Raw genomic sequence first — 26,400 nt, 5'->3', positions numbered from 1 at the left:
TCCCCGACACAGATCCTCGCAGCTTGTCCCCGACACAGATCCTCGCAGCTTGTCCCCGACACAGATCCTCGCAGCTTGTCCCCGACACAGATCCCTCGCAGCTTGTCCCCGACACAGATCCCTCGCAGCTTGTCCCCGACACAGATCCTCGCAGCTTGTCCCCGACACAGATCCTCGCAGCTTGTCCCCGACACAGATCCCTCGCAGCTTGTCCCCGACACAGATCCCTCGCAGCTTGTCCCCGACACAGATCCTCGCAGCTTGTCCCCGACACAGATCCTCGCAGCTTGTCCCCGACACAGATCCCTCGCAGCTTGTCCCCGACACAGATCCCTCGCAGCTTGTCCCCGACACAGATCCTCGCAGCTTGGCCCCGACACAGATCCTCGCAGCTTGTCCCCGACACAGATCCTCGCAGCTTGTCCCCGACACAGATCCCTCGCAGCTTGTCCCCGACACAGATCCCTCGCAGCTTGTCCCCGACACAGATCCTCGCAGCTTGGCCCCGACACAGACCCTCGCAGCTTGTCCCCAACACAGACCCTCGCAGCTTGTCTCCGACACTGATGCCACGGAGCTTGTTTCCGACACTGATGTCACGGAGCTTGTTTCCGACACTGATCCCACGGAGCTTGTCTCCGACACTGATCCTCGCAGCTTGTCCCCGACACTGATCCCTCGCAGCTTGTCCCCGACACAGATCCTCGCAGCTTGTCCCCGACACTGATCCCTCGCAGCTTGTCCCCGACACTGATCCCTCGCAGATTGTCCCCGACACTGACTCCTCGCAGCTTGTCCCCGACACAGATCTTCGCAACTTGTTCCCGACACGGATCCCTCGCAGCTTGTCCCCAACACAGATCCTCGCAGCTTGTCGCCGACACGGGTCCCTCGCAGCTTGTCCCCGACACAGATCCTCGCAGCTTGTCCCCAACACAGATCCTCGCAGCTTGTCCCCAACACAGATCCTCGCAGCTTGTCCCCAATACAGATCCCTTACAGCTTGTCCCCGACACAGATCCTCGCAACTTGTTTCCGACACGGATCCCTCGCAGCTTGTCCCCGACACGGATCCCTCGCAGCTTGTCCCTGACACTGCTCCCTCGCAGCTTGTCCCCGACACAGATCCTCGCAGCTTGTCCCCGACACAGATCCTCGCAGCTTGTCCCCAACACAGATCCTCGCAGCTTGTCCCCAACACAGTTCCTCGCAGCTTGTTCCCAATACAGATCCTCACAGCTTGTTCCCGACACTGATCGCTCACAGCTTGTCCCTAATACTGATCCCTCACAGCTTGTCCCCGACACAGATCCTCGCAGCTTGTCCCCAACACAGATCCTCGCAGCTTGTCCCCAACACAGATCCTCGCAGCTTGTCGCCGAAACTGATCCCTCGCAGCTTGTCCCCAACACAGGTCCTCGCAGCTTGTCCCCAACACAGATCCTCGCAGCTTGTCCCCGACACTGATCCCTCGCAGCTTGTCCCCGACACTGATCCCTCGCAGCTTGTCCCCAACACAGGTCCTCGCAGCTTGTCCCCAACACAGATCATCACAGCTTGTCCCCAACACAGATCCTCGCAGCTTGACCCCAACACAAATCCTCGCAGCTTGTCCCCAATACTGATCCCTCACAGCTTGTCCCCGACACGGATCCCTCGCAGCTTGTCCCCAACACAGATCCTCGCAGCTTGTCGCCGACACGGGTCCCTCGCAGCTTGTCCCTAACACTGATCCTCGCAGCTTGTCCCCGACACAGATCCTCGCAACTTGTTCCCGACACGTATCCCTCGCAGCTTGTCCTCGACACACTTCCCTCGCAGCTTGTCCCGAACACAGATCCTCGCAGCTTGTCGCCGACACGGGTCCCTCGCAGCTTGTCCCTAACACTGATCCTCGCAGCTTGTCCCCGACACAGATCCTCGCAACTTATTCCCGACACGTATCCCTCGCAGCTTGTCCTCGACACACTTCCCTCGCAGCTTGTCCCTAACACAGATCCTCGCAGCTTGTCCCCAACACAGATCCTCGCAGCTTGTCCCCAACACAGATCCTCGCAGCTTGTCCCCAACACAGATCCCTTACAGCTTGTCCCCGACACAGATCCTCGCAACTTGTTCCCGACACGGATCCCTCGCAGCTTGTCCCCGACACGGATCCCTCGCAGCTTGTCCCTGACACTGATCCCTCGCAGCTTGTCCCTGACACTGCTCCCTCGCAGCTTGTCCCCGACACAGATCCTCGCAGCTTGTCCCCAACACAGATCCTCGCAGCTTGTCCCCAACACAGTTCCTCGCAGCTTGTTCCCAATACAGATCCTCACAGCTTGTTCCCGACACTGATCGCTCACAGCTTGTCCCCAATACTGATCCCTCACAGCTTGTCCCCGACACAGATCCTCGCAGCTTGTCCCCAACACAGATCCTCGCAGCTTGTCCCCAACACAGATCCTCGCAGCTTGTCGCCGAAACTGATCCCTCGCAGCTTGTCCCCAACACAGGTCCTCGCAGCTTGTCCCCAACACAGATCCTCGCAGCTTGTCCCCGACACTGACCCCTCGCAGCTTGTCCCCAACACAGGTCCTCGCAGCTTGTCCCCAACACAGATCATCGCAGCTTGTCCCCAACACAGATCCTCGCAGCTTGACCCCAACACAAATCCTCGCAGCTTGTCCCCAATACTGATCCCTCACAGCTTGTCCCCGACACGGATCCCTCGCAGCTTGTCCCCGACACGGATCCCTCGCAGCATGTCCCCGACACGGATCCCTCGCAGCTTGTCCCCGACACACTTCCCTCGCAGCTTGTCCCCAACACAGATCCCTCACAGCTTGTCCCCGACACAGATCCTCGCAGCTTGTCCCCGACACAGATCCTCGCAGCTTGTCCCCGACACAGATCCTCGCAGCTTGTCCCCGACACAGATCCCTCGCAGCTTGTCCCCGACACAGATCCTCGCAGCTTGTCCCCGACACAGACCCTCGCAGCTTGTCCCCGACACAGACCCTCGCAGCTTGTCCCCGACACTGATGCCACGGAGCTTGTTTCCGACACTGATCCCACGGAGCTTGTCTCCGACACTGATCCTCGCAGCTTGTCCCCGACACTGATCCCTCGCAGCTTGTCCCCGACACAGATCCTCGCAGCTTGTCCCCGACACTGATCCCTCGCAGCTTGTCCCCGATACTGATCCCTCGCAGCTTGTCCCCGACACTGACTCCTCGCAGCTTGTCCCCGACACAGATCCTCGCAACTTGTTCCCGACACGGATCCCTCGCAGCTTGTCCCCAACACAGATCCTCGCAGCTTGTCGCCGACACGGGTCCCTCGCAGCTTGTCCCTAACACTGATCCTCGCAGCTTGTCCCCGACACAGATCCTCGCAACTTGTTCCCGACACGTATCCCTCGCAGCTTGTCCTCGACACACTTCCCTCGCAGCTTGTCCCGAACACAGATCCTCGCAGCTTGTCCCCAACACAGATCCTCGCAGCTTGTCCCCAACACAGATCCTCGCAGCTTGTCCCCAACACAGATCCTCGCAGCTTGTCCCCAACACAGATCCTCGCAGCTTGTCCCCAACACAGATCCTCGCAGCTTGTCCCCAACACAGATCCCTTACAGCTTGTCCCCGACACAGATCCTCGCAACTTGTTCCCGACACGGATCCCTCGCAGCTTGTCCCCGACACGGATCCCTCGCAGCTTGTCCCTGACACTGATCCCTCGCAGCTTGTCCCTGACACTGCTCCCTCGCAGCTTGTCCCCGACACAGATCCTCGCAGCTTGTCCCCAACACAGATCCTCGCAGCTTGTCCCCAACACAGTTCCTCGCAGCTTGTTCCCAATACAGATCCTCACAGCTTGTTCCCGACACTGATCGCTCACAGCTTGTCCCCAATACTGATCCCTCACAGCTTGTCCCCGACACAGATCCTCGCAGCTTGTCCCCAACACAGATCCTCGCAGCTTGTCCCCAACACAGATCCTCGCAGCTTGTCGCCGAAACTGATCCCTCGCAGCTTGTCCCCAACACAGGTCCTCGCAGCTTGTCCCCAACACAGATCCTCGCAGCTTGTCCCCGACACTGATCCCTCGCAGCTTGTCCCCAACACAGGTCCTCGCAGCTTGTCCCCAACACAGATCATCACAGCTTGTCCCCAACACAGATCCTCGCAGCTTGACCCCAACACAAATCCTCGCAGCTTGTCCCCAATACTGATCCCTCACAGCTTGTCCCCGACACGGATCCCTCGCAGCTTGTCCCCGACACGGATCCCTCGCAGCATGTCCCCGACACGGATCCCTCGCAGCTTGTCCCCGACACACTTCCCTCGCAGCTTGTCCCCGACACAGATCCCTCACAGCTTGTCCCCGACACAGATCCTCGCAGCTTGTCCCCGACACAGATCCTCGCAGCTTGTCCCCGACACAGATCCTCGCAGCTCGTCCCCGACACAGATCCCTCGCAGCTTGTCCCCGACACAGATCCTCGCAGCTTGGCCCCGACACAGACCCTCGCAGCTTGTCCCCGACACAGATCCTCGCAGCTTGTCCCTGACACAGACCCTCGCAGCTTGTCCCTGACACAGACCCTCGCAGCTTGTCTCCGACACTGATGCCACGGAACTTGTTTCCGACACTGATGCCACGGAGCTTGTTTCTGACACTGATCCCACGGAGCTTGTCTCCGACACTGATCCTCGCAGCTTGTCCCCGACACTGATCCCTCGCAGCTTGTCCCCGACACAGATCCTCGCAGCTGGTCCCTGACACTGATCCCTCGCAGCTTGTCCCCAATACTGATCCCTCGCAGCTTGTCCCCGACACTGACTCCTCGCAGCTTGTCCCCGACACAGATCCTCGCAACTTGTTCCCGACACGGATCCCTCGCAGCTTGTCCCCAACACAGATCCTCGCAGCTTGTCGCCGACACGGGTCCCTCACAGCTTGTCCCTAACACTGATCCTCGCAGCTTGTCCCCGACACAGATCCTCGCAACTTGTTCCCGACACGTATCCCTCGCAGCTTGTCCTCGACACACTTCCCTCGCAGCTTGTCCCTAACACAGATCCTCGCAGCTTGTCCCCAACACAGATCCTCGCAGCTTGTCCCCAACACAGATCCCTTACAGCTTGTCCCCGACACAGATCCTCGCAACTTGTTCCCGACACGGATCCCTCGCAGCTTGTCCCCGACACGGATCCCTCGCAGCTTGTCCCTGACACTGATCCCTCGCAGCTTGTCCCTGACACTGCTCCCTTGCAGCTTGTCCCCGACACAGATCCTCGCAGCTTGTCCCCAACACAGATCCTCGCAGCTTGTCCCCAACACAGTTCCTCGCAGCTTGTTCCCAATACAGATCCTCGCAGCTTGTCCCCGACACTGATCGCTCACAGCTTGTCCCCAACACAGATCCTCGCAGCTTGTCCCCGACACAGATCCTCGCAGCTTGTCCCCGCCACAGATCCTCGCAGCTTGTCCCCAACACAGATCCTCCCAGCTTGTCCCCGACACTGATCGCTCACAGCTTGTCCCCGACACTGTTCTCTCACAGCTTGTCCCTGACACTGATTGCTCACAGCTTGTCCCCAACACAGATCCTCGCAGTTTGTTCCCAATACAGATCCTCGCAGCTTGTCCCCGACACTGATCGCTCACAGCTTGTCCCCAATACTGATCCCTGACAGCTTTATCCCAATACAGATCCTCGCAGCTTGTCCCCGACACTGATCGCTCACTGCTTGTCCCCAATACTGATCGCTCACAGCTTGTCCCCAACACAGATCCTCGCAGCTTGTCCCTGACACAGATCCTCGCAGCTTGACCCCAACACAAATCCTCGCAGCTTGTCCCCAATACTGATCCCTCACAGCTGGTCCCCGACACGGATCCCTCGTAGCTTGTCCCCGACACGGATCCCTCGTAGCTTGTCCCCGACACGGATCCCTCGCAGCTTGTCCCAGACACAGACCCTCGCAGCTTGTCCCCGATACTGATCCCTCGCAACTTGTCCCCGACACTGATCCCTCGCAGCTTGTCCCCGACACTGATCCCTCGCAGCTTGTCCCCAACACAGGTCCTCGCAGCTTCTCCCCAACACAGGTCCTCGCAGCTTGTCCCCAACACAGGTCCTCGCAGCTTGTCCCCAACACAGGTCCTCGCAGCTTGTCCCCAACACAGATCCTCGCAGCTTGTCCCCAACACAGATCCTCGCAGCTTGTCACCGACACTGATCCCTCGCAGCTTGTCCCCAACACAGGACCTCGCAGCTTGTCCCCAACACAGATCCTCGCAGCTTGTCCCCGACACTGATCCCTCGCAGCTTGTCCCCAACACAGGTCCTCGCAGCTTGTCCCCAACACAGGTCCTCGCAGCTTGTCCCCAACACAGATCATCGCAGCTTGTCCCCAACACAGATCCCTCGCAGCTTGTACCCGACACAGATCCCTCGCAGCTTGTCCCCGACACAGATCCCTCGCAGCTTGTCCCTGACACTGATCCCTCGCAGCTTGTCCCCGACACAGATCCTCGCAGCTTGTCCCCGACACAGACCCTCGCTGCTTGTCCCCGACACTGATCCCTCGCAGCTTGTCCCTGACACTGATCCCTCGCAGCTTGTCCCCAATACTGATCCCTCACAGCTTGTCCCCGACACGGATCCCTCGCAGCTTGTCCCCGACACGGATCCCTCGCAGCATGTCCCCGACACAGATCCCTCGCAGCTTGTCCCAGACACTTCCCTCGCAGCTTGTCCCCGATACTGATCCCTCGCAACTTGTCCCCGACACTGATCCCTCGCAGCTTGTCCCCGACACAGGTCCTCGCAGCTTGTCCCCAACACAGGTCCTCGCAGCTTGTCCCCAACACAGGTCCTCGCAGCTTGTCCCCAACACAGATCCTCGCAGCTTGTCCCCAACACAGATCCTCGCAGCTTGTCGCCGACACGGGTCCCTCGCAGCTTGTCCCTAACACAGATCCCTCGCAGCTTGTTCCCAACACTGATCCCTCGCAGCTTGTCCCCAACACTGATCCCTCGCAGCTTGTCCCCAACACAGATCCCTCGCAGCTTGTCCCCGACACAGATCCCTCGCAGCTTGTCCCCGACACAGATCCCTCGCAGCTTGTCCCTGACACTGATCCCTCGCAGCTTGTCCCCGACACAGATCCTCGCAGCTTGTCCCCGACACAGACCCTCGCTGCTTGTCCCCGACACTGATCCCTCGCAGCTTGTCCCTGACACTGATCCCTCGCAGCTTGTCCCCAATACTGATCCCTCACAGCTTGTCCCCAATACTGATCCCTCACAGCTTGTCCCCAATACTGATCCCTCACAGCTTGTCCCCGACACAGATCCTTGCAGCTTGTTCCCAATACAGATCCTCGCACCTTGTTCCCGACACTGATCCTCGCAGCTTGTTCCCAATACAGATCCTCGATGCTTGTCCCCGACACTGATCCCTTACAGCTTGTCCCTGACACTGATCCCTCGCAGCTTGTCCCTGACACTGATCCCTCGCAGCTTGTCCCCGACACAGATCGCTCACAGCTTGTCCCCGACACAGATCGCTCACAGCTTGTCCCCGACACTGATCGCTCACAGCTTGTCCCCAACACAGATCCTCGCAGCTTGTTCCCAATACAGATCCTCGCAGCTTGTCCCCGACACAGATCCTCGCAGCTTGTCCCTGACACTGATCGCTCACAGCTTGTCCCCAATACTGGTCCCTCACAGCTTGTTCCCGACACTGATCCCTCGCAGCTTGTCCCCGATACTGATCCCTCGCAGCTTGTCCCCGACACTGATCCCTCGCAGCTTGTCTCCGACACTGATCCCTCGCAGCTTGTCCCCGACACTGATCCCTCGCAGCTTGTCCCCAACACTGATCCCTCGCAGCTTGTTCCCGACACAGATCCCTCGCAGCTTGTCCCCGACACAGATCCCTCGCAGCTTGTTCCCAACACAGATCCTCGCAGCTTGTCCCCAACACAGATCCTCGCAGCTTGTCCCCAACACAGATCCTCGCAGCTTGTCCCCAACACGGATCCCTCGCAGCTTGTCCCCTACACGGATCCCTCGCAGCTTGTCCCCGACACAGGTCCTCGCAACTTGTCCCCAACACGGATCCCTCGCAGCTTGTCCCCAACACAGATCCTCGCAGCTTGTTCCCGACACAGATCCTCGCAGCTTGTCCCCAACACAGATCCTCGCAGCTTGTCCCCAACACGGATCCCTCGCAGCTTGTCCCCAACACGGATCCTCGCAGCTTGTTCCCGACACAGATCCTCGCAGCTTGTCCCCCACACAGATCCCTCGCAGCTTGTCCCCGACACTGGATACGGATCCCTCACAGTGTCTCCCAGACATGGATCCCTTGCAGCGTGACCGGGACACGGATCCCTTGCAGCGTGACCGGGACACGGATCCCTTGCAGCGTGACCCGGACACGGATCCCTTGCAGCGTGACCCGGACACGGATCCCTTGCAGCGTGACCCGGACACGGATCCCTCAAAGTGTGTCCCAGACCCGGGTCCCTCGCAGCGTGACCTGGATTCCTCGCAGAGTGACCCGGACACGGATCCCTTGCTGCAGGTCCCAGACACGGATCCCTCGAAGCGTGTCCCGGACCCGGATCCCTCGAAGCGTGTCCCGGACCCGGATCCCTCGAAGCGTGTCCCGGACCCGGATCCCTCGAAGCGTGTCCCGGACCCGGATCCCTCGAAGCGTGTCCCGGACCCGGATCCCTCGAAGCGTGTCCCGGACCCGGATCCCTCGAAGCGTGTCCCGGACCCGGATCCCTCGAAGCGTGTCCCGGACCCGGATCCCTCGAAGCGTGACCCGGACCCGGATCCCTCGAAGCGTGACCCGGACCCGGATCCCTCGCAGCGTGACCCGGACCCGGATCCCTCGCAGCGTGACCCGGACACAGATCCCTCGCAGCGTGACCCAGACACGGATCTCTCGAAGCGTGTCCTGGACCCGGATCCCTCGCATCATGTCCCAGACACGGATCCCTTGCAGTGTTTCCCGGACACTGATCTCTCACAGCATGTCCTGGACACGGATCCGTCCCACCCTGTCCCGGGCACGGATCCCTCGCAGCGTGTCCCGGACACGAATCTCTCGCAGCTTGTCTCTGACACTGATCCCTCGCAGCTTGTCCCCAACACTGATCCCTCGCAGCTTGTCCCCGACACAGATCCTCGCAACTTGTCCCCGACACAGATCCCTCGCAGCTTGTCCCCGACACAGATCCCTCGCAGCTTGTTCCCGACACAGATCCTCGCAGCTTGTCCCCAACACGGATCCTCGCAGCTTGTCCCCAACACAGATCCTCGCAGCTTGTCCCCAACACAGATCCTCGCAGCTTGTCGCCGACACGGGTCCCTCGCAGCTTGTCCCTAACACAGATCCCTCGCAGCTTGTTCCCAACACTGATCCCTCGCAGCTTGTCCCCAACACTGATCCCTCGCAGCTTGTCCCCCACACAGATCCCTCGCAGCTTGTCCCCGACACTGGATACGGATCCCTCACAGTGTCTCCCAGACACGGATCCCTTGCAGCGTGACCGGGACACGGATCCCTTGCAGCGTGACCGGGACACGGATCCCTTGCAGCGTGACCCGGACACGGATCCCTCAAAGTGTGTCCCAGACCCGGGTCCCTCGCAGCATGACCTGGATTCCTCGCAGAGTGACCCGGACACGGATCCCTTGCTGCAGGTCCCAGACACGGATCCCTCGAAGCGTGTCCCGGACCCGGATCCCTCGAAGCGTGTCCCGGACCCGGATCCCTCGAAGCGTGACCCGGACCCGGATCCCTCGCAGCGTGACCCGGACACAGATCCCTTGCAGCGTGACCCAGACACGGATCTCTCGAAGCGTGTCCTGGACCCGGATCCCTCGCAGCATGTCCCAGACACGGATCCCTTGCAGTGTTTCCCGGACACTGATCTCTCACAGCATGTCCTGGACACGGATCCGTCCCACCCTGTCCCGGGCACGGATCCCTCGCAGCGTGTCCCGGACACGAATCTCTCGCAGCGTTTCCCAGACACGGATCCCTCGCAGAGCGATCCGGACCCGGGTCCCTCGCAGCGTGTCTTACCGTCTGTCAGAGCATTTACCCAATAAACAGCCTTCTATATAAGCCTTGGGAGCTCCAATTAACCTCAGCATCCACAGCCCTCTGGGGGAGGGGAGAGTGTGTGGAGGTTAGGGTGCGGGAGATGGGAGAATATGGGGGAGTCATGAGGGGAGGGTGCAGGACGTGTGGACAGAAAGGAGGTATCAATAGTTAAGAGTGGTCAGCACTGGTAATGGCGCAAGTGTGGCCAGGGCAGGTTTAGCAAGTCGGAACGGGGTCAACGGGTCAGAATGGGGTCACCAAGGGAATGGCAGGAGAAAGATCAGCAAATCAGAATGGGGTTAGCACCAGGGGAAAGGCATGAGCAGAGTCAACAGTTCGTAGTGGGGTCAGCACCAGGCAACAGCACCAGCTCTCTGTGAAGCGACTGCCACAATTAGACATCGTGAATTTATAATCCTTTGTAAAAGCAGTGAATTTATCCATCTGTAGCTATCCTACAATACTTAATAAAAGTGCTGCACTTTCCGCCTGCAGGTTTTGGACATTGGGGACAGTTTGACCATTCCTGATGAGTTCACAGAAGAGGAGAAGAAGTCGGGCATGTGGTGGAAGCAGCTGCTCTCTGGGGCAATGGCTGGTGCAGTGTCCCGTACTGGCACTGCTCCCCTGGATCGGCTTAAAGTCCTAATGCAGGTACATCCTGAAATACAGTCAGTGTCTCCTGTGCTTCAGTAGTTTACAGGCCTCCTAACAATAGCTTTACCATTGGAGAGAGCATTAAACAAGAAATTATTGGAACTTGTAACAAAGGCAATGTAATAATTGTGGGGGACATTAATCTTCATATAGAATCATAGAATAGAAACATAGAAGGTTTAAGGCACAGAAAGAGGCCACTTGGCCCATCGTGTCTGTGCTGGCTGAAAAATAATCCACCTATTCTAATCCCACCTTCCAGCATTTGGTCCGTAGCCCTGCAGCTTACAGCACTTGAGGTGCATATCCAGACTTTTGAATGAGTTGAGGGTGTCTGCCTCAACTACCCTTTCAGGTAACGAGTTCCAGACCCCCACCACCCTATGGATGGAAAACATTTTCCTTATCTCCGCTCTAATTTTTCTACCAATCACTTTAAATCTATGCTGCCTCGTCGCTGACCATTCTGCTAAGGTGAATAGACCCTTCACCTCCGCTCTATCCAGGCCCCTCAAAATTTTGTACATTTCAATCAGATCTCCCCTCAGCCTTCTCTGTTCCAAGGAGAACAACCCCAGCCTATCCAATCTTTCCTCATAGCTGCATTTATCCAGTCCTGGCAATATCCTCGTAAATTTCCTCTGTACTCTCTCTCTAGTGCATTAGATCCCTTCTGTAATGAGGTGACCAGAACTGCACACAGTACTCAAGTTGTGGTCTAACCAATGAGTTATACAGTTCCAGCATAACCTCTCTGCTCTTTATTCTATACCTCGACTAATAAAGGAAAGGATTCCATATGCCTTCTTAACCACCTTATCAACTTGTCCTGCTAGCTTCAGGATTTATGGGCATTCACTCGAAGGTCCCTCACTTCCTCTACATTTCTCAGTATTTTCCCATTAATCATGTATTCCTTTGTTTTATTTGACCTCCCCAAATGCATCAGCTCACATGCTCCAAGTTGAATTCTATTTGCCACTTTTCTGCCCATGTGACCAAACTATGAATATCTTGCTGCAGCGTACAGCTATCCTCTTCGCTATCTACCACACGGCCAATCCTCGTGTCATCTGAGAACTTCTTGATCATGCCCCTACATTTACGACCAATTCGTTAATATACACCACAAAAAGCAGGGGCCCAGTACTGAGCCCTGCAGAATGCCACTGGAAATAGCCCTCCAGTCACTAAAACAGCCTTCAACAATTACCCTTTGTTTCCTGCCACTGAGCCAATTTTGTATCCACCTTGCTGCATTTCCCTGGATCCCATGGGATTTTATTTTTTTTAAACAGTCTGCCATGTGGGATCTTGTCAAAAGCCTTGCTAAAATCCATGCAGACCACATCAACTGCACTACCCTCATGTATCTTTAGAATTAGAATTAGAACATTACAGCGCAGTACAGGCCCTTCGGTCCTCGATGTTGCGCCGACCTGTGAAACCATCTGACCTACACTATTCCATTTTCATCCATATGTCTATCCAATGACCACTTAAATGCCCTTAAAGTTGGCGAATCTACTACTGCTGCAGGCAGGGCATTCCACGCCCTTACTACTCTCTGAGTAAAGAAACTACCTCTCACATCTGTCCTATATCTATCACCCCTCAACTTGAAGCTATGTCCCCTCGTGTTTGCCATCACCATCCGAGGAAAAAGACGCTCACTATCCACCCTATCTAACCCTCTGATTATCTTATATGTCTCTATTAAGTCACCTCTCCTCCTCCTTCTCTCCAACGAAAACAACCTCAAGTCCCTCAGCCTTTCCTCGTAAGACCTTCCCTCCATACCAGGCAACATCCTAGTAAATCTCCTCTGCACCCTTTCCATAGCTTCCACATCCTTCCTATAATGCGGTGACCAGAACTGCACGCAATACTCCAGGTGCGGTCTCACCAGAGTTTTGTACAGCTGCAGCATGACCTCGTGGCTCCGAAACTCGATCCCCCTACTAATAAAAGCTAACACACCATATGCCTTCTTAACAGCCCTATTAACCTGGGTAGCAACCTTCAGGGATTTATGCACCTGGACACCAAGATCTCTCTGTTCATCTACACTACCAAGAATCTTCCCATTAGCCCAGTACTCTGCATTCCTGTTACTCCTTCCAAAGTGAATCACCTCACACTTTTCCGCATTAAACTCCATTTGCCATCTCTCAGCCCAGCTCTGCGGCCTATCTATGTCCCTCTGTACCCTACAACATCCCTCGGCACTATCCACAACTCCACCGACCTTCGTGTCATCCGCAAATTTACTAACCCACCCTTCTACACCCTCTTCCAGGTCATTTATAAAAATGACAAACAGCAGTGGCCCCAAAACAGATCCTTGCGGTACACCACTAGTAACTAAACTCCAGGATGAACATTTGCCATCAACCACCACCCTCTGTCTTCTTTCAGCTAGCCAGTTTCTGATATCTCCTTAGTTATCCTCTTACTCTTAATGTATTGATAAAACTTCTTTGGGTTCACCTTGATTTTGCTTGCCAATATTCTTTCATTCTCTCTTTGCTTTCCTAGTTTCCTGTTTGATTTCACCCCTCCCCTTTCTATACTCCTCTCGGCTTTCTGTAGTATTGAGTTCTCAGTGTCGAACATAAGCTTTCCTTTTCTGCCTGATCTTACCCTATAGGCTCCTTGACATCCATGGGGCTCTAGATTTGGCCGCCTCACCCTTTTTCTTTGTGGGAACATTTTACCCTGAACCCTTGGGTCTCCCCTTTGAAAGCCTCCCACTGTTCTGACACTGATTTGCCTTCAAGTAGCTGTTTCCAGTCCACTTTCGCTAAATCACTCCTCAGTTTGGTAAAATTGGCCTCAGGTCCCCATCTCCCTACCAAACTAGTTTAAACTCTCCCCAACAGCACAAGCTAAACATCCCAGAAGGAACTCAGTCCCAGCTCTGTTCAGGCTGGGACAATGAAATTGGCAGAAGTGGTGTAGAAGCGGAATTTGTAGAATGTTTTCAGGACAATTTCTTGGAGCAATATGTTGTGGAGCCAACTAGAGATAAAGCTGTCTTAGATCTAGTAGTGTGTAATGAAGCAGGGTTAATACGCAATGTCATAGTACTGTTGGAGCAAGGTTTAAACTAATTTGGCAGGGGTGTGTGATACAGAGTGGAAGTTTTGCAAACTAAATATGAAGAATGATGAGGCCACATTTTAGACAAGTAACGTAATTTGGGGGTGGCACAGTGGCGCAGTGGTTAGCACCGCAGCCTCACAGCTCCAGCGACCCGGGTTAGATTCTGGGTACTGCCTGTGTGGAGTTTGCAAGTTCTCCCTGTGACCGCGTGGGTTTCCGCCGGGTGCTCCGGTTTCCTCCCACAGCCAAAGACTTGCAGGTTGATAGGTAAATTGGCCATTATAAATTGCCCCTAGTGTAGGTAGGTGGTAAGGGAATTGAGGGGATGTGGTAGGAATATGGGATTCATGTAGGATTAGTATAAATGGGTGGTTGATGGTCGGCACAGACTTGGGCTGAAGGGCCTGTTTCAGTGCTGTATCTCTAAAATGAAAAAAATGAAAGTACAGGAGGGGGTGATGCACAGCCACATATAGAAGAGAAACTAAGTCAGTCTTGAAGGCAGAGCAAATATAGACCTGTTAAGGCATAAGTGAATGATACAAGGCTGGATTGCATTTATTTTAATGGAAGGAATCTTGCAAGGAACGCAGATGAATTGAGGGCGTTGATTAACACATGGAAATATGATATCATTGCTATCACAGCGACATGTTTGAAGGAAGGGCAGGACTGGCAGATCAGTATTCAAGGGTTTAGAATCTTCAGGCGTGACAAGGTGGGGGTGGGGTGTAAAAGAGGAGGTGGCATTGCACTATTGATCGAGGAATCAATTACTGCAGTAAGGAGGGATGATATCTCAGAAGGTGCCTCAAATGAGGCCATATGGGTAGAACTTAAAAACAATAAGGGGGCAATCACTTTTCTGGGAGTGTACTACAGGCCTCCAAACAGTCAGGGAGAGATAGAGGAGCAGATATGTAGGCAAATCTCAGAGAGGTGTAAAAATAGTAGGGTAATAATAGTAGGGGATTTTAACTTCTCCAATATTAACTGGGATAGTCTTCGTGCAAAAGGCTTAAAGGAGGCAGAATTCTTAAAGTGCATCCAGGAGAGGGTTTTAAGCCAGCACGTAGGAAGCCCAACAAGAGAAGGGGCAGTACTGGACCTAATCTTAGGGAATGAAACCGGACAAGTGGTAGACGTGTCGGTGGGGGAGCATTTCGGGGATAGTGACCATAACTCTGTAAGATTTAAGGGAGTTATGGAAAAGGACAAAGATGGGACCAGAAATAAAGGTACTGAATTGGGGGAATGCCGATTTCAATATGATAAAACAGGATCTGGCCGAAGTGGACTGGGAGCAGCTACTTGTAAGAAAGTCTACATCAGACCAGTGGGAGATATTCAAAAAGGAAATTGTGAGAGTTCAGTGCCAACATAGAGTCATAGAGAGATACAGCACTGAAACAGGCCCTTCGGCCCACCGAGTCTGTGCCGACCATCAACCACCCATTTATACTAATCCTACATTAATCCCATGTTTCCTACCACATCCCCACCTTCCCTCAATTCTCCTACCACCTACCTACACGAGGGGCAATTTAAAATGGCCAATTTACCTATCAACCTGCAGGTCTTTGGCTGTGGGAGGAAACCGGAGCACCCGGCTGAAACCCACGCCGTCACAGGGAGAACTTGCAAACTCCGCACCGGCAGAACCCAGAACTGAACCCGGGTTACTGGAGCTGTGAGGCTGCAGTGCCGTATTCCTGTAAAGGTGAAGGGTAGGACCAACAAGTCCAGGGAACCCTGGATGTCAAGGGATATAGAGGACTGGATAAGGAAACAAAAGAAAGCAGATTCAGAGGGCTGAAAACAGTGGAGGCCCTAGCGGAGTATAGGAAGTGTAGGGGGGGGTACTTAAAAAATTAATTAGGAGAGCGAAGTGGGGGGGTGGCATGAAAAACGCTGGCAGGCAAGATAAAGGAAAATCCCAAGGCATTTTATAAGTATATTAAAGGCAAGAGGATAACCAGGGAAAGAGAAGGGCCCATTAGGGACCAAAGTGGCAATCTGTGTGTGGAGCTGGAGAACATAGGTGAGGTTTTAAATGATTACTTCTCATCTGTGTTCACTATTGGAGAAGGATGATGTAGGTGTAGAGATCAGTGATATACTTGAACAAATTAACACTGAAAAGGAGGAGATATTAGCGGTTTTAGTGGGCTTAAAAGTGGATAAACTCCCAGGCCCAGATGAGCTGTATCCCAGGTGGTTATGTGAGGCAAGGGATGAGATTCCAGGGGCTCTGACACAAATTTTCAAATCCTGTCTGGCCACAGGAGAGGTACCAGAGGATTGGAGGACAGCGAATGTGGTATCATTGTTCACGAAGGGTAGCAGGGATAAACCAGGTAATTACAGGCCAGTGAGTCTAACATCAGTGGTAAAGAAACTATTGGAAAAAATTCTGAGAGACAGGATTAATCTCCATTTGGAGAGGCAAGGATTAATCAAGGATCATCAGCGTGGTTTTGTCAGGGGGAGATCATGTCTAACAAATTTGACTGAATTTTTTGAGTTGGTGACTGGATATGTCGATGAGGGTAAAGCAGTTGATGTAGTCTACATGGACTTCAGTAAGGCTTTTGATATGGTCTCGCATGGGAGATTGGTCAAGAAGGTAAGAGCCCATGGGATCCAGGGCAATTTGGCAAATTGGATCCAAAATTGGCTCGGTGGCAGTAGGCAGAGGGTGATGGTCGAGGGTTGTTTTTGCGATTGGAAGCCTGTGACCAGTGGTGTATCGCAGGGATCGGTGCTGGGACCCTTGCTGATTGTAGTGTACATTAATGATTTAGACGTGAATATCGGAGGTATGATAAGTAAGTTCGCATACGGCACGAAAATTGGTCATGTTGTAAATAGTGAGGAGGAAAGCCTTAGATTACAGGACGATATAGATGGGCTGGTAAGATGGCAGAGCAGTGGCAGATGGAATTTAATCCTTAAGATTATGAGATGATGCATTTTGGGAGGACTAACAAGGCAAGGGAATATACAATGGATGGTAGGACCCGAGGAAGTACAGAAGGTCAGAGGGACCTTGGTGTACTTGTCCATAGATCACTGAAGGCAGCAGCACAGTTAGATAAGGTGGTAAGAAAGGCATATGGGATACTTGCCTTTATTAGCCGAGGCATAGAATGTAAGAGCAGGGAGGTTATGATGGAGCTGTATAAAACGCTAGTTAGCCACAGCTGGGGTAGAACAAAACAAAGATAATTACAGCACAGGAACAGGCCCTTCGGCCCTCCAAGCCTGCGCCGATCCAGATCCTCTCTCTAAACATGTCGCCTATTTTCTAAGGTTCTGTATCTCTTTTCTTCCTGCCCATTCATGTATCTGTCTGGATACATCTTAAAAGACTCCATCGTGCCCGCATCTACCACCTCCGCTGGCAATGCGTTCCAGGTGCCCACCACCCTCTGCGTAAAGAACTTTCCACGCATATCCCCCCTAAACATTTCCCCTTTCACTTTGAACTCGTGTCCTCTAGTAATTGAAACCCCCACTCTGGGAAAAAGCCTCTTGCTATCCACCCTGTCTATACCTCTCATGATTTTGTACACCTCAATCAGGTCCCCCCTCAACCTCCATCTTTCTAATGAAAATAATCCTAATCTACTCAACCTCTCTTCATAGCTAGCGCCCTCCATACCAGGCAACATCCTGGTGAACCTCCTCTGCACCCTCTCCAAAGCATCCACATCCTTTTGATAATGTGGCGACCAGAACTGTACGCAGTATTCCAAATGTGGCCGAACCAAAGTCCTATACAACTGTAACATGACCTGCCAACTCTTGTACTCAATGCCCCGTCCGATGAAGGAAAGCATGCCGTATGCCTTCTTGACCACTCCATTTACCTGCGTTGCCACCTTCAGGGAACAGTGGACCTGAACACCCAAATCTCTCTGGACATCAATTTTCCCCAGGACTTTTCCATTTACTGTATAGTTCACTCTTGAATTGGATCTTCCAAAATGCATCACCTCGCATTTGCCCTGATTGAACTCCATCTGCCATTTCTCTGCCCAACTCTCTAATCTATCTATATTCTGCTGTATTCTCTGACAGTCCCCTTCACTATCTGCTACTCCACCAATCTTAGTGTCGTCTGCAAACTTGCTAATCAGTCCACCTATACTTTCCTCCAAATCATTAATGTATATCACAAACAACAGTGGTCCCAGCACGGATCCCTGTGGAACACCACTGGTCACACGTCTCCATTTTGAGAAACTCCCTTCTACTGCTACTCTCTGTCTCCTGTTGCCCAGCCAGTTCTTTATCCATCTAGCTAGTACACCTTGGACCCCAAGCGCCTTCACTTTCTCCATCAGCCTGCCATGGGGAACCTTATCAAACGCCTTACTGAAGTCCATGTATATGACATCGACAGCCCTTCCCTCATCAATCAACTTTGTCACTTCCTCAAAGAATTCTATTAAGTTGGTAAGACATGACCTTCCCTGCACAAAACCATGTTGCCTATCACTGATGAGCCCATTTTCTTCCAAATGGGAATAGATCCTATCCCTCAGTATCTTCTCCAGCAGCTTCCCTACCACTGACGTCAGGCTCACCGGTCTATAATTACCTGGATTATCCCTGCTACCCTTCTTAAACAAGGGGACAACATTAGCAATTCTCCAGTCCTCCGGGACCTCACCCGTGTTTAAGGATGCTGCAAAGATATCTGTTAAGGCCCCAGCTATTTCCTCTCTCGCTTCCCTCAGTAACCTGGGATAGATCCCATCCGGACCTGGGGACCTGTCCACCTTAATGCCCTTTAGAATACCCAACACTTCCTCCCTCCTTATGCCGACTTGACCTAGAGTAATCAAACATCTGTTCCTAACCTCATCATCCGTCATGTCCCTCTCCTCGGTGAATACCGATGCAAAGTACTCGTTTAGAATCTCACCCATTTTCTCTGAGTCCAAGCATAACATTCCTCCTTTGTCCTTTAGTGGGCCAATCCTTTCTCTAGTTACCCTCTTTCTCCTTATATATGAATAAAAGGCTTTGGGATTTTCCTTAACCCTGTTTGCTAAAGATATTTCATGACCCCTTTTAGCCCTCTTAATTCCTCGTTTCAGATTGTGCCTACAATCCCGATATTCTTTCAAAGCTTCGTCTTTCTTCAGCCGCGTGGACCTTATGTATGCTTCCTTTTTCCTCTTAGCTAGTCTCACAATTTCACCTGTCATCCATGGTTCCCTAATCTTGCCATTTCTATCCCTCATTTTCACAGGAACATGTCCCTCCTGAACGCTAATCAACCTCTCTTTAAAAGCCTCCCACATATCACATGTGGATTTACCTTCAAACAGCTGCTCCCAATCTACATTTCCCAGCTCCTGCCGAATTTTGGTATAGTTGGCCTTCCCCCAATTTAGCACTCTTCCTTTTGGACCACTCTCGTCTTTGTCCATGAGTATTTTAAAGCTTACGGAATTGTGATCACTATTCCCAAAGTAGTCCCCTACTGAAACTTCAACAACCTGGCCGGGCTCATTCCCCAACACCAGGTCCAGTATGGCCCCTTCCCGAGTTGGACTATTTACATACTGCTCTAGAAAACTTTCCTGGATGCTCCTTACAAATTCTGCTCCATCTGGACCTCTAACACTAAGTGAATCCCAGTCAATGTTGGGAAAATTAAAATCTCCTTTCACCACCACCCTGTTGCTCCTACATCTTTCCATAATCTGTTTACATATTTGTACCTCTATCTCACGCTCGCTGTTGGGAGGCCTGTAGTACAGCCCCAACATTGTTACCGCACCCTTCCTATTTCTGAGTTCTGTCCATATTGCCTCACTGCTCGAGTCCTCCATAGTGCCCTCCTTCAGCACAGCTGTGATATCCTCTTTGACCAGTAATGCAACTCCTCCACCCCTTTTACCTCCCTCTCTATCCCGCCTGAAGCATCGATATCCTGGGATATTTAGTTGCCAATCATGCCCTTCCCTCAACCAAGTCTCAGTAATAGCAATAACATCATACTCCCAGGTACTAATCCAAGCCCTAAGTTCATCTGCCTTACCTACTACACTTCTTGCATTAAAACAAATGCACCTCAGACCACCAGTCCCTTTATATTCATCATCTGCTCCCTGCCTGCTCTTCCCCTTAGTCACACTGACTTCATTATCTAGTTCCTTACAGGCTTTTGTTACTACCTCCTTACTGTCAACTGACCTCAATTGGTTCCCATCCCCCTGCCACATTAGTTTAAACCCTCCCCAACAGCGTTAGCAAAAGCACCTCCAAGGACATTGGTTCCAGTCCGGCCCAGGTGTAGACCGTCCAATTTGTAATAGTCCCACCTCCCCCAGAACCGGTCCCAATGTCCCAAAAATCTGAACCCCTCCTTCCTGCACCATCTCTCAAGCCACGCATTCATCCTGACTATTCTTTCATTTTTACTCTGACTATCACGTGGCACTGGTAGTAATCCTGAGATTACTACCTCTGAGGTCCTACTTTTTAACTTGGCTCCTAACTCCCTAAACTCTGCTTGTAGGACCTCATCCCATTTTTTACCTATATCATTAGTGCCTATGTGCACAATGACAACTGGCTGTTCACCCTCCCCCTTTAGAATGTTCTGCAGCCGATCTGAGACATCCCTGACCCGTGCTGTGTACAGTTCTGGTAACCACACTATAGGAAGGATGTGATTGCACTGGAGAGGGTGCAGAGGCGATTCACCAGGATGTTGCCTGGGCTGGAGCATTTCAGCTATGAAGAGAGACTGGATAGGCTTTCTTTCCTTAGAGCAGAGAAGGCTGAGGGGAGACCTGATTGAGGTATATAAAATTATGAGGGGCAGAGATAGGGTAGATAGGAAGAAACTTTTTCCCTTAGCGGAGGTGTCAATAACCTGGGGGCATAGATTTAAGATAAGGGGCAGGAGGTTTAGAGGATATTTGAGGAAACCGCTTTTCAGCCAGAGGGTGGTTGGAATCTGGAACACACTGTCTGAAGGGGTGGTACAGGCAGGAACCCTCCCAACATTTAAGAAGTATTTAGATGAGCACTTGAAACGCCATAGCATACAAGGCTAGGGGTCAAGTGCTGGAAAATGGGATTAGAATGGCTACGTGCTTGATGACCAACACAGACACAATGGGCTGAAGGGCCTCTTTCTGTGCTGGATAACTCGATGACTCTACAAGATCCACTGGGAAACAGTGATCATAATACCATTGAATTCCATATTAAGTTTGCAAGTGTCATGCATGAGATAGTTGATTCGTTAGTTTTAATTTTCCAAAATTCCCTATATTTGGGGTAGGTTCCTTTAGATTGGAAAATAGCAAATATAACTCCTTTATTCAAAAAGGGAGGGAGACAGAAAGCAGGAAACGACAGGCCAGTTAGCTTAACATCTGTCTTAGGGAAAATGTTCAAGGTTATTATTAAAGACGTTATAGCAGGGCATTTAGAACAATTCAAGTTAATCAGCCAGAGTCAACATGGCTTTGTGAAAGGGAAATCATGTTTAACCAATTTATTCGTGTTCTACATGTACTGTGGATAAAGGGGAACCGGTGGATGTATTGTACTTAGATTTCCAGAAGGCATTTGATAAGGTGCCACATCAATGGTGATTGCAGAATATAAAAGCTCATGGTAGGGGGTAACATATTGGCATGGATAGAAGATTGGTGTGCCACAGGGATCGGTGCTAGGGCCTCAACTTTTTACTGTTTATATAAATGACTTAGATGAAGGGACTGAAGGTATCGTCATTAAATTTGCTGATGACACAAAGATAGGTAGGAAAGTAACTTGTGAAGAGGACATAAGGAGACAACAAGGGATATAGATAGGTTAAGTGAGTAGGCAAAGACCTGGCAAATGGAGTATAATGTGGGAAAGTGTGTAATTGTCCACTTTGGCAGGAAGAATAAAAAAGAAGCATATTATCTAAATGGTGAGAAATTGCAGAGCTCTGAGATGCAGAGGGATCTGGGTGCATGAATCGCAAAAGGTTAGTATGCAGGTACAGCACGTAGTAGGAAAGCTAATAGAATATTATCATTTATCACAAGGGGAATTGAATACAAAAGTAGGGAGGTTATGCTTCAGTTATACAGGGCATTGGTGAGACCACATCTAGAGTACAGTGTACAGTACTGGTCTCCTTATTTAAGGAAGGATGTAAAGAGTCAGTTACTCGGGGACATAAGTTTAAGGTGCGAGGGGCAAAGTTTAGAGGGGTTGTGCGAGGCAAGTTCTTTACACAGAGGGTGGTGAGTGCCTGGAACTTGCTGCCGGGGGAGGTGGTGGAAGTAGGTACGATAGCGACGTTTAAGAGGCATCTTGACAAATACATGAATAGGATGGGAATAGAGGGATACGGTCCACGGAAGTGCAGAAGGTTTTAGTTTAGACAGGCATCAAGATCGGCACAGGCTTGGAGAGCCAAATGGCCTGTTCCTGTGCTGTACTGTTCTTTGTTCTTTATGCAAGTAAGCAAGTATTTTGTATCTTACATGGACCTCAGCCCACATTAAAATACAGGAACAAATCACAGAATCATAAATTGGATATAGCACAGAAGCAGGCCATTCGGCCGGTGGTGTCTATGCCAGTTCTCTGCAAGGGCAAGTCAGCTAGTCCCACTCCCCCACCTTTTCCCCATAGTCCTGCAAATTTTCTCTTCATATAATTATCCAATACCCGTTTGAAAGCCATGATTGAATCTGCCTCCACCACACTTTCAAGCAGTGTATTCCAGATCCTAACCATTCGCTGCATAAAAAAGTTTTCCCTCCTGTCATCTTTGGCTCTTTTGCTATTCACCTTAAATCAGTGTCCTCTGGTTCTCAACCCTTCCACCAATGGGAGCAGTTTCTCCCCATGTCCAGGCGTCTCATGATTTTGGACACCTCTATCAATTCTTCTCTCAACCTTCTCTGATCCAAGGAGAACACCTGATGCGATTAGGCAAGATTTAGGATGCGTAGGATGGGGAAGGAAACTGCAGGGGATGGGAACAATCGAAATGTGGAGCTTATTCAAGGAGCAGCTACTGCGTGTCCTTGATAAGTATGTACCTGTGAGGCAGGGAGGAGGTTGTCGAGCGAGGGAGCCGTGGTTTACTAAAGAAGTTGAAGCGCTTGTCAAGAGGAAGAAGAAGGCTTATGTTAGGATGAGACGTGAAGGCTCAGTTAGGGCGCTTGAGAGTTACAAGCTAGCCAGGAAGGATCTAAAGGGAGAGCTAAGAAGAGCAAGGAGAGGACACGAGAAGTCATTGGCGGATAGGATCAGGGAAAACCCTAAGGCTTTCTATAGGTATATCAGGAATAAAAGAATGACTAGAGTTAGATTAGGGCCAATCAAGGATAGTAGTGGGAAGTTGTGTGTGGAATCAGAGGAGGTAGGGGAAGTGTTAAATGAATATTTTGCGTCAGTATTTACAGTAGAGAAAGAAAATGTTGTCGAGGAGAATACTGAGATTCAGGCTACTAAGCTAGATGGGATTGAGGTTCACAAGGAGGAGGTGTTATCAATTTTGGAAAGTGTGAAAATAGATAAGTCCCCTGGGCCAGATGGGATTTATCCTAGGATTCTCTGGGAAGCTAGGGAGGAGATTGCAGAGCCTTTGTGCTTGATCTTTATGTCGTCATTGTCGACAGGAATAGTGCCGGAAGACTGGAGGATAGCAAATGTTGTCCCCTTGTTCAAGAAGGGGAGTAGAGACAGCCCTGGTAATTATAGACCTGTGAGCCTTACTTCGGTTGTGGGTAAAATGTTGGAAAAGGTTATAAGAGACAGGATTTATAATCATCTTGAAAAGAATAAGTTCATTAGCGATAGTCAGCACGGTTTTGTGACGGGTAGGTCGTGCCTCACAAACCTTATTGAGTTTTTCGAGAAGGTGACCAAACAGGTGGATGAGGGTAAAGCAGTGGATGTGGTGTATATGGATTTCAGTAAGGCGCTTGATAAGGTTCCCCACGGTAGGCTATTGCAGAAAATACGGAAGTATGGGGTTGAAGGTGATTTAGAGCTTTGGATCAGAAATTGGCTAGCTGAAAGAAGACAGAGGGTGGTGGTTGATGGCAAATGTTCATCCTGGAGTTTAGTTACTAGTGGTGTACCGCAAGGATCTGTTTTGGGGCCACTGCTGTTTGTCATTTTTATAAATGACCTGGAAGAGGGTGTAGAAGGGTGGGTTAGTAAATTTGTGGATGACACTAAGGTCGGTGGAGTTGTGGATAGTGCCGAAGGATGTTGTAGGGTACAGAGGGACATAGATAGGCTGCAGAGCTGGGCTGAGAGATGGCAAATGGAGTTTAATGCGGAAAAGTGTGAGGTGATTCACTTCGGAAGGAGTAACAGGATTGCAGAATACTGGGCTAATGGGAAGATTCTTGGTAGTGTAGATGAACAGAGAGATCTTGGTGTCCAGGTACATAAATCCCTGAAAGTTGCCACCCAGGTTAATAGAGCTGTTAAGAAGGCATATGGTGTGTTAGCTTTTATTAGTAGGGGGATCGAGTTTAGGAGCCACGAGGTCATGCTGCAGCTGTACAGAACTCTGGTGCGGCCGCACCTGGAGTATTGCGTGCAGTTCTGGTCACCGCATTATAGGAAGGATGTGGAAGCTTTGGAAAAGATTTACTAGGATGTTGCCTGGTATGGAGGGAAGGTCTTACGAGGAAAGGCTGAGGGACTTGAGGTTGTTTTCGTTAGAGAGAAGGAGGAGAAGAGGTGACTTAATAGAGACATATAAGATAATCAGAGGGTTGGACAGGGTGGATAGTGAGAGCCTTTTTCCTCGGATGGTGATGGCAAACACGAGGGGACATAGCTTCAAGTTGAGGGGTGATAGATATAGGACAGATGTCAGAGGTAGTTTCTTTACACAGAGAGTAGTAGGGGCGTGGAACGCCCTGCCTGCAACAGTAGTAGACTCGCCAACTTTAAGGGCATTTAAGTGGTCATTGGATAGACATATGGATGAAAATGGAATAGTGTAGGTCAGATGGTTTCACAGGTCGGCGCAACATCGAGGGCCGAAGGGCCTGTACTGCGCTGTAATGTTCTAATTCTAACAGCCCCAGCTTCTCCAATCTATCCACGTAACTGAAGGCCCTCATCTCTGGTACCAGTCTTGTAAAACTTTTCTGCACCCTCTCTAATGCCTTCACACCCTTCCTAAAGTGTGGTACCCAGAATTGGACACAATACTCCGGTTGAGGCCGATCCAGCGTATTATAAAAGTTCACCATAACCTCCTTGCTTTTGTACTCTATACCACTGTTTATAAAGCACAGGATTCCGTATGTCTTATTTACCACTTTCTCAACCTGCCCTGCCACCTTCAATAATTTTGTGCATATATACTTCCAATTCATGCATCCGATTTAGAATTGAATCCTTTATTTTTTATTCCCTCTCCTCGTTCTTCCTACCAAAATGTATCACTTCACATGTCTCTGCATTAAATTTCATCAGATGCATCTTATCTGGTCCTGGTGACTCATCAGCTTTAAGTACTGTCAGCCTTTCTAATACCTCCTCTTTATCAAGTTTTAGCCCATCCAGTATCTCAACTACCTCCTCTTTCACTATGACTTTTACAGCATCTTCTTACTTGGTAAAGACAGATGCAAAGTACTCATTTAGTACCTCAGCCATGCCCTTCTGTCTGTATGTGTAAATATTCTTTTTGGTTCCTAATCGGCCCCACTCTTCCTTTTACCACCCTTTTATTATTTATATGCCTATGGAACCATTTGGATTCCCTTTTATGTTAGCTGTCAAACTCTTCTTTTTGCTTCTTATTTCTTTTTTTACTTCCCCTCTGAACTTTCTATTTCAGCTGGTTCTCACTTGTATTATCAACCTGACATCTGTTATATGCATCCTTTATTTGCTTCAGCATGCTGTCTATCTCTTTTATCATCCAGGGAGCTCTGGCTTTGTTTGTCCTACATTCCTTATGGGAATGTAGCTCAACTGTACCCAAACCATCTCCTCTTTAAAGGCAGCCCATTGTTCTGTTACAGTTTTGCCTGCCAATCTTTGATTCCAATTTAACAGGGCCAGATCCGTTCTCACCCATTGAAATTGGCCCTCCTCCAATTAATTAATTATTTTCACACTACCAGAAGGATGTGGAGGCTTTGGAGAGGGTACAAAAGAGGTTTACCAGGATGTTGCCTGGTCTGGAGGGTATTAGCTATGAGGAGAGGTTGGATAAACTCGGATTGTTTTTTCTGGAACGACGGAGGTGGAGGGGCGACATGATAGAGGTTTACAAAGTTATGAGTGGCATGGACAGAATGGATAGTCAGAAGCTTTTTCCCAGGGTGGAAGAATCAGTTACTAGGGGACATAGGTTTAAGGTATGAGGTGCAAAGTTTAGAGGGATATGCGAGGCAAGTTTTTTTTTACACAAAGGGTGGTGAATGCCTGGAACTTGCTGCCGGGGGAGGTGGTGGAAGCAGGTACGATAGCGACGTTTAAGAGGCATCTTGAC

General features: G+C 51.0%; 1 protein-coding gene across 1 annotated transcript in view; it reads left to right on the top strand.

Moving 5' to 3' along the window:
- The window catches only part of LOC137372612 (mitochondrial adenyl nucleotide antiporter SLC25A24-A-like), a 137,616-nt gene that overhangs the window by 50,006 nt on the left and 61,210 nt on the right, over positions 1-26,400 (top strand). The window contains 1 exon segment of the mRNA XM_068036547.1: positions 10,620-10,778. Within this exon segment, the coding sequence (XP_067892648.1) occupies positions 10,620-10,778 (159 nt within the window).

The sequence above is a fragment of the Heterodontus francisci genome, chromosome 8, assembly GCF_036365525.1.
Source record: "Heterodontus francisci isolate sHetFra1 chromosome 8, sHetFra1.hap1, whole genome shotgun sequence".
NCBI classification, from domain to species: domain Eukaryota; kingdom Metazoa; phylum Chordata; class Chondrichthyes; order Heterodontiformes; family Heterodontidae; genus Heterodontus; species Heterodontus francisci.
Note: the sequence above shows the minus strand (reverse complement) of the source record. Positions and strands in the feature narration are given on the sequence as shown.